Source organism: Alosa pseudoharengus, unplaced genomic scaffold (genome assembly GCF_046254945.1).
Source record: "Alosa pseudoharengus isolate Yale_2024_CS ecotype anadromous, Long Island Sound unplaced genomic scaffold, YU_APseudo_1.1 YU_APseudo_1.1_scf_5, whole genome shotgun sequence".
Lineage (NCBI taxonomy): Eukaryota > Metazoa > Chordata > Actinopteri > Clupeiformes > Clupeidae > Alosa > Alosa pseudoharengus.
The window spans coordinates 37,575,341-37,584,853 of NW_027468837.1; the positions used below are offsets into that span (position 1 = coordinate 37,575,341).

Below are 9,513 nucleotides of genomic sequence, written 5' to 3' on the forward strand. Positions count from 1 at the left end.
AAACACATCTACACTATGAAAAACAAGGTTTATGTCACGATTGACAGGTCAACAACCAATCACCGCTGTTAACTAGCAGTGGAGGGCAGTTACTTGCTTGCTAACTTGCTAACATTAGATAGTGGCTCACACAGCATTTCAGACGTGTTTTAGGGTTATAATAACAGCTTTTTTAGAATGTCTATTTCTCTGTAGTTTTCACAAAATCCAAGCATAAAAAAGGCAAACAAATGACGTTTATTTGCCATTATGGCTGTCTCGGATCATCTACTGAACTCCAGGCACCATCTTGGTTTATTTTGAGAACGCTCTTTGCTCATTAGCATACCTCCGCTAGCACGTTGTGCCTAACCATTGTCCATTTTCGCGGTAAACTATGGCAAGCCAACACTGCCACAATTACGTCTGGTTGTTGCACGTTTCAAGATACAACTGCTGTCAATAGCGTCGTTTTTACAGTTTTTACGCAGCGATTAGAGGCGACACCGTGAAATGCGCCGTAAAATGTGTGAAAAAGCGGCGCTTTTTGCGTCGCTCTGAAGCTATTCAAGAGCGGCGTATAGCACGCCGTTGTATGCACTCTTTACGCCGTATTTATTTTCTCCTCCCTCAGCCCCTCCCACAGTCACTACATTTGAACTGCTTTCGCCAAAACAGACCACGCTAATTCAGCACAGATCTCATACTGGAAAGTTGGCTTTAACTTGCCTATTTATTAGTTTGCCATGTTATTTGGGTAGCCTAAAAACTATCCCGTGTATGTACTATGCTGTCATTTTAAATGTGTCTGGCATGCATTGTTTCGTGTATTTTTTATAGCCTACTTTTATCGTTCGTTTCACTGATCCACACCAGGGATGGAAATTAGCACGAGCCACTAGTTGATTGTTATGTAGGCTTGTCCTTGTTTTTAATCACAGCTTTGTTCATATTCTGCTCCATAAGCCAGAGTCTATAATGACTCAAATGTATTCTTCTAAATCGTACCAAAATAGCTGAAGACATGTCAGACTCAGCCCTTTTCCTAAAATTGATGTCTGTGTACAGTATGTTTCCATAGCAACTCACACATACATTGAGCTCGAGATGTTCTCCTTGTTGAACTGTTACAGTTAACGTTAGGCTAATTTGAACAGTTGATAAAGACGAAACAATATATGGCAGACACATTTAAAATGACAACAAAGTGCACAGACGGGATAGGCTACCCAAACAAATAACATGGCAAACTACATACAGGGAAGTTAGCGCACTTTGCAGCATGAAGATATGTTCAAATTTAGTGACTGTGGGAGGGGCTGAGGGAGGAGAAATTATCATATGAGGAAAACGGCGTCTTTGTGCACAGAAATACAGCGTAAAAGAGTGCAGACAATGGCGTATTATACGGCGCTCTTGAATAGCTTTCAGATCGGCGCAAAAAGCGGCACGTTTTTCACACATTTTATGGCGCATTTCACGACGTCGCCTCTAATCGCGCTGTAAAAGCGACGCAAAAACTGTAAAAACGCCGCTATTGACGGCAGTTGTATCTTGAAACGTGCAACAACCAGACGTAATTGTGGCAGTGTTGGCTTGCCATAGCAAACCCACACGGCGCACATATGTAACGATCCTGTGTTCCCTGTCCCTCCTTTATTTACCTCCTGTGCCATGTGCTCCTGTGTTTACTTCCTGTGCCTGTGTTTTAGTTCCTGTCAGCCATGTGCTCCTTTATTTGTCTTGCCATGTCTCAGTTCCTTGTGTCTCCGCCCCTCACCTGTTCCTCATTATTAGTCTGCTAGTTTAATTATGATTTCCAGCCCTGTGTTCACCTGTCTCTTGTTTTACTCTGTTTCTTGTCCACCTGTGCCTGCCTTGTTAAGTCCCTGTGTATATAAACCCCTAGTTTTGTTATGTTCCTTCTGTGTCATTGTTGTAATATTCCTGTGCTGCACTCTGTAACTAAAGTCAAGTGAATCTACTCTTTGTGTGTTGTCCTGCATTTGGGTCAATTTAAGTAGCAGCCCGTAACAGACCGTGACAACATAGCCTGATAATTTTCTATGGACAGAGGCGAGGCGTAGTTAATGCTTCCGCAATGCACTTTGGAAAGGCGGCGCGGCCATTTAAGCAGAAGCGGTGCGTTGAGAAGTTGGGCTCTGCTGAGCTTTATGCAAATGAAAGGAACTACGCATTAATTTTCTCGTATTCGAGACGTGGTTTACGAATGCCCAGAGCCGTTTATTGGGCATTCTTTCAATGCGTCTGTACGTAGCTCATAACCTCTTTTGTGTGTCGTCATCATCTTGTTGTCCCTCCTCCGTTCTGTGATTGGTTCCTTCGTTGAGGTGAACATTTGGTCCATGGAATTTAGGCTGCCTAGCAGCATGAATAAAATTGCGCGTGTATGACAGCATGGGGAAACCCAGGCTACAATGAAAGTACATCTTTGATAAACAAATTTCACCTCAATTATGATAATTATGATATCATAACATCCTGCGCAGGCCCAATAATTTTTTCTCCTGACCTTCTTCAGATTAAATGATAAAGTCAACGAAAAATGGATTTTTGTTTTTGCAAGGTTCCCACCCTCAAATGGCACCATTTGCCCAGTGTGGTGTGTGTGTGTCTGTGCGTGCGTGCGTGCGTGTGTGTGTGTGTGAGAGAGAAAGAGGTGATGGGCTCTATCTTCCGTCCCGGCGCAATTGACTTTGTATACTCGCGCGTTTGTCTTTCCTATTTTGCAGTCAGCGCATATTGGAATTTTCCCTCCACAGGTACATGCCTGTAAATTAGGGAATTCGATTGTGCCCACGGGGGCGGTTCAGCGAAAAGACGGGGCGTGTTCCGGCGCAAACGTTCACTGTTGATATTTTGCAGTTTCAGAAAACAATTCCGCCACAGACCAGGAACTCCCTGGTCTAAAGTCTGTGGCGAAAATGCAGATGCTATTTTAAGGGCGCATGCATGACCACAGGCCTGCATGAATGAATGCGTTGCACACCAATCTACAGACACCCCCGTGCACAGACGGAAACATTCAAAGCCTTGATAATATTTGTCCATTTCCCGGTTTTGTTCGTGCATTGGTGACCTAAATATTTAGTAGCCTATAAAGTACAACATCTACATGCAATATCTTTACAACAACGCCTAATTACGACCTATTAATCTGGACAACTTTATAGGCTACAGCCCTATAAAGGCTAAAGTTACTTTTAGTTTTGTTCCAATTTACCGTTGTGTAAGGTTTTAAGCACCATAATTTTGCCTACCTTGTTGTAGCCCATCTGAAATAACTCCAAGCTTCGCTATGTTCCCTCCATCCTTTCGTTATTTTCAAAAAACGTTTTATATCCATGATGGCCTTAAAGTCTTGAGTTAGTGAATTAGCTTAAATCAGCTTTTCATGTGCTGTTAACCAGCAACAGATAGTACAAGAAAGCAGCAAGTATGGTTACAATTTCTGTACAATTTCTGTAGTTGCTGCATCCATTCATTGTTATTCTCTCTCCTGTTCAAATAAATGTTGTGCGTGAATTAAGTTGATGATAATGTGTTTACAAACTCTGCTTTACAGAAAATATTGTAAATAGTCTACTGTCACGCAGTTAATGGGATACTGTGCAGAGTTGAAAGTTAGGTCAACTTAAACGAAGCCCTTGCTTGGCCGCCTGTGCTGCGCAACGCACACTTAGCTCCTCTCATCTATACAATGTAGTTCCCATTTCTGTAAACCATACATAATTTCAAAGAAAAATATTACCACTCGAGGGAAATCAGTGTGGTGTCCATGTGAAAAAATAGGCATAAATCTAGCGTACACATTTTCACGAATCACTGATGTGTTGATGACATAAATTAGGAAATGTTAAAGGACTTAAGGAGACGTGATGTTGAACTGCATGCCGATGCCATTTAACCCAAATGCCCCAGCGGCAGCACGGGAGAGAAGAGATTAACTGACGGAAGATATGCATTGTCTATAGAGAGGTAATGTTAGATTACATTGTACATTTCAAATATATCACCATGCATTCATAACCTCGTGATTCAGTGAGAATGATCCCAAAACATCGGAAAGTATGTCTTTGTGACAATTCTGTATTACATTTTGTCAAGATGAAAAATCAATAGCTAACTGTTCCAAACTGAACAGTGATTATAGTGCTGTGAACGCTCCTGGCTGCGCCTGGCAAATACGCCACCATAATAGCAATCAGCTATGGAACAAGCGTGCCTGTTGTTAAAGGGAATGTGAGATGACGCTCTGATTGGTTTATTGCACGTTACGCCCAAACCACACCCATGATTAATGTAGCTACTTCTGACCACCCCATTTTAGATTTGCGTCGGGCACAACAGTCAATATCCCGCCGGTAATATAGCATCAGCGCCCAAGATCCGCCCACAAAGTCACTTGCGTTTTGCGCGAAGACACTTCCGTTTCAGACCATTAAAATAGGGCCCGATGTGTTTACCTATAGCTCCGTAGGGTAGGTGAACGTCCCAATGCCCAACCCCCCATCCCACCCCAGCAGCTGTTGTGTTTCTTAGGGGTGAGTTGGGGTGGGGTGGTGTGTTGAGGTGTGGGCCCAGCTTTGTTGAACGTGCTCAGTGTCGCTGTGGTCCCTGAGAGCTTTTCCACGTCAGCAGGAGAGAAGGAGCATCGGCCTGAAGGGTCTGCGTCCGGCTGCTGCTGACAGCACCACCATTACAATAACACACACACACACACACACACACACACACACAGACACAGACATGCACTGCAGCTTATGCCTTAGCACTGATCTGCTGTGCCCCACTGGGGTACTGGGGTATATGACTTAGCACTGGGGTACTGGTTTATACATGTCATGGTTTGGAGTTTGTTTTGGTTTTGGGACTCTTAGTTTATAGTTTGATGTGTTCTCTTGTTTACTTCCTGTGTCCTGTGCCATGTGTTCCTTTGTTTGTTTTGCCATGTGTCTCTGTTCCCTGTGCCTGTGTCTCCGCCCCTCATCTGATCCTCCTTAGTCTACTAGTTCGATTATGGTTTCCTGCCCCGTGTTCACCTGTCTCTCGTTGTACCTTATTTCTTGTCCACTTGTGCCTTTGTTCCTCCTCCTGTGTATTTAAGATCTTGTGTTTATCTCAGTCTTTGCTTCGTCATTGTGTGTTTAGTCATGGTTGTTACGTTCCTGTGTGGTTTATGAGTAAAATTCCTTTGAGTTCATCCTCAAGCATCTTGTCGTACATTTGGGTCCAAACCTTACCTGCAACCCTGACAATACAGTATATACCTTGGTACTGACAAAGTCCTTTTAGGCAAGTCCCTCCACTCGGTGGCAGTGTTGCCACAGTTACCTTGAAAAAGTAATGTGATTACTGATTACTGATTACTCCTTTAAAAAGTAACTTAGTTACTTTACTGATTACTTGATTTTAAAAGTAACTAAGTTAGATTACAAGTTACTTTATTAGTTACTTTCAGCAGCTGCCGACAACACCCCCACCGCCTCAACATAAAAATGATAACTGGTTTTGCCAATACTCACTGCATTTTATCAGCAATGTATAGCAGACATCCCAACCTAACCTACTTAGATACTGAAATTCAGATGTTTCTTCAATAATGTCTAAGTACACCAAATAAGGAAGGCCTATTGATTGAAATTGTTATAGTAAAATATGTAGATTTTTTGTAGATTTGTTTTTCATGTAGCCTTGGCAACTAGCCATCTTGTATAGGCTAGTCCTGAGTAATATGCGAATTAAATTACACTTGTTAAACTCTCCTCAACAAGTATTTTGCAATCATTTAACCCACCGTGAGCAATGCTAAAGTCGCTGTTACAATTACAAACAGTGCAGTGTGCAAGATTATCATTATGTTTTAATCTTTTGAGACAACTGGGTAGGCCTACACTTTTGTGTAGTCTGATGTGAAATGGGTCCTAAATGTTCCTTTTTGAGGGGCACTGATGCTGCCATCACGCTCCTGTTAGATACACTGACTGAACTGATTAATTAACACTGAACGTACACACTGACTGAACTGATTAATTAACACTGAACTTACACACTTACACTGAAAACTGATTGGTTGATTTAGCAAAACAGACCAGGATGCTCTCTGTCTTGGATGCGCTTCAGGCACAAACGCACCACTCCTCTCTCTCTCTCCCTCTCCGTTGTGTGCGCGTTAAGCTCATATGCACACGCGATTTGAAGCAAAGATTCTAGAATCTTTGATTTGAAGTCCGGTCTGGCTTGCGTGCTCTTGTTCGCTCTAAGTTCCAGGAGATTTTATGTTATTTGCGGGCGTCAGGAAGCCGCTATCAATATGTGGGAGACTCCCAAAACTTCGGGAGACTTGGGATGTCTAGCTAGACAGCACTTTGTTGCCAGCACAGAATGTACAATGTACCTTAATGTTGTCATTTAGCTGACACAAACTCAAAGTAATGACTGATGAAATGTGCATCTCTCTCTCTCCCTCCATTGTTTACGTTTGTGTGGTTTTACACGTGAATTGTGCTCATGCTGAAAACGTGAGCATAGCCTACATGACATTAATCCCCAACACAAGAAGAAAGCAAAGAATATATCTTTTTATTAAGGAAAATGACAAAAATAGTAACGCACAGTATAACTTTGATAAGTAACTTTAATCTGATTACTGGTTTGTAAATAGTAGCGCGTTAGATTACTCGTTACTGAAAAAAGTGGTCAAAATAGACTAACGCGTTACTAAGTAACGCGTTACTGGCATCACTGCTCGGCGGCCATATCGCAACGCTTTTTGGGCACTCATCGGGCATCCTATTCGGCAGAAATACGCGTGCGCAAGGCTTCACAACACCAATCTTGCTCCAGTGGCGAGTTCACAACACATGATTGGCACAATGTCTTCACAACACACCATATGATTGGCTTAATGTATTCACATCACACCACATGATTGGCTCAATGTATTCACATGTCGACGTTTTGCCGAGGAAGGGGTGGGATATGCGTAGACAACGGCCATGCATTACAAACAAACCCCATGCATTTCTATGGAGGATTTTTTGGGTGCTGTGTCTCCTCATTAGAAAGTCTCTGGTACTGATCTGCTGTGCCCCAGAAAAATAAGTATTGTGTTGAGACGATCACTTGTTGGGCAATTGTGTGCTTTCCCCTTGTCTATCAATCACTTAATATGTCAATATCTCACAAGGGGAGGTTTGTTTACAATGGGCATTGCCTGAAACTGGTATTTCCAGTATTTCCGAAACTGGTATGTTGTGCAATGCTAGATATATAAAAGCGACCTCTTCTTTCATTTCAAGAAGCGGAGATCTCCACACCTCAAGGATGAAGACCATTGCACTCCTGGTTCTAGCCTGCAGCTGCTATCTGTGTGAGCCTCAAACTAATGGAAATGGTGACCTTTTTTCCCTGCCCCTCAAGGTCACAAACATGGCAGAAAAAATAGCCCTTCTGGAGGCCAAGTTGCAGAACACTGAAAAGGAAATCAAGGAGTTGCGGAGCCTTACTACAGGTAACGTACTTTAAAGGAGCCTTACGTACTTTAAAAGAGCCTTACTACAGGTAACATACTTTAGAGGAGCCTTACTACAGGTAACATACTTTAGAGGAGCCTTAGTACAGATAACGTACTTTAAAGGAGCCTTACTACAGGTAACATACTTTAGAGGAGCCTTACTACAGGTAACATATTTTAAAGGAGCCTTACTAGAGGTAACACACTTTAAAAGAGCCTTACTACAGGTAAAGGAGCCTTACTAGAGTTAACCTACTTTAAAAGAGCCTTACTACAGGTAAAGAAGCCTTACTAGAGGTAAAATTTTTTAAAAGAGCCTTACTATAGGAACGTCACATATGACCAACCATGACGTATGTCCAACCTCTTATGTGTATGTGTCACTTAATATTCATTTCTATACAAACCAAGACGGCGGATTCCTAAAGAAACGGAAGCACCCACACCATAAGTTTATCTTAATTAGCTATGTACCAAATATTACATTTTACCGTGACTCCAAGAGCTGTAAACAGCTGCGTGTACAAATCCGCTTGGAGCTCCAGTGGAATTTTTAATTGTGACGATGAGAATTCTTGGATATTTCTCGGATATTTCAGGCAGTAAAAGCCCCGGTAAGAACCAAACTAGATTTTGTTCAAATCTACACATCAATGGCTACTGAAAATGTAAGCTTATTTTGAAGTATTAAAAAACATTGTTGTTTTAGAATTTTCGAACGAAATGTTTGGTAATTAGCACGTTTACGATACAGGTAACATACTTTAAAGGAGCCTTACTAGAGGTAACATACTTTAAAAGAGCCTTACTAGAGGTAGCATACTTTAAAGGAGCCTTACTACAGGTAATATAGACTTATGCTTTAAAGGAGCCTTACTAGTGGTAACATAGACTTGTACTTTAAAGGAGCAATGTGTACTACGAGTAGTCTTCAAAGCAAGCACTATTAGGTCTGCAACGGCAGTCTGTTTCTTCCCATTCTCTTGCTACTGTAATTAATTTTTGGAACGTTTTAAACAAAAACAATCCCACATACAGCCCCTTCAATAACAATGTGTTTTAAGCTTTACTGTGTTCATGTATGAATGTGTTTGATCTCTGGTGTGTGTGGCACTGTGATGCTGTTAGGTACTCCACGCGTGGCCTTCTCTGCAACTCTCACAGAGTCTGGGTCTGGAGACACTGGACCTTTTACCGCTGCAGTCCCACTGCAGTACAAGAAGGTGTACTCCAACACTGGCAGCTGCTACAATCCTTCAACAGGTAGTGTGTCGCTCTCTCTCTGTGTGTGTGTGTGTGTGTGTGTGTGTGTGTGTGTGTTCGTTTGGAGGAAAGCAGGAGAAAGACAAATGAACGTTCATGGGATTTAATCCACTCTTTTTATTATTGTTCTTTTTATTAGGCATTTTCACAGCACAGGTCAAAGGAATGTACTACTTTCGGTTCTCAATGTTCACCAACCTGAGTAAACCCAACTCTGTTGTGAGCCTGAAAAAGAACGATGAAAGACTGACCTCTGTCTGGGACACCTCATCGTCTGACGTAAACGACATGGGCAGCAACGCTGTGGTCATCGCCCTGGAGGTGGGGGACAGCGTGTATGTGGAACTTCAGGCAAACCGGATCGTCTATGATGACGTCATGCACTACAACACCTTCAGTGGCTTTCTGCTCTTCACCATGTAATGCTAACAACCATATTTACATCAGCTTTAGAGATGCATGTCTCTTTATATTATGCTTTTACAGAAATAATACATATCTCTATTCACTCTGCTAAGCTTGGGCTGTGTTGTGTGTGACAATATGAAATTATCCACACTCAGTCACAGCCAACCAAATGATGTGCTGTTAATGAATATGAAGTTATCAGAGCAAACTGGTAGAAAATAGAAATGGGTTTTGTTTTGTACTACTGTGACCACATCTGGATATAACAGTGGTGTAGTGTAGCTGTAGTGGATATACTGTGATGTAGTAGTTAGCTGTAGTGGGTA

At 42.1% G+C, this 9,513-nt stretch overlaps 1 protein-coding gene across 1 annotated transcript in view; it reads left to right on the plus strand.

The window, feature by feature from the left end:
• The first annotated feature begins 7,284 nt into the window (after positions 1–7,284).
• The window catches only part of LOC143103645 (complement C1q-like protein 2), a 2,510-nt gene continuing 281 nt past the window's right edge, over positions 7,285–9,513 (plus strand). The window contains exons 1-3 of the mRNA XM_076267391.1: positions 7,285–7,513; positions 8,645–8,779; positions 8,919–9,513. The exon at positions 8,919–9,513 is cut by the window's right edge and continues 281 nt beyond it. Coding sequence (XP_076123506.1) covers positions 7,327–7,513; positions 8,645–8,779; positions 8,919–9,202 — 606 coding nt within the window. The 5' untranslated portion in view covers positions 7,285–7,326 and the 3' untranslated portion in view covers positions 9,203–9,513. The remainder of the gene's footprint in view (positions 7,514–8,644; positions 8,780–8,918) is intronic.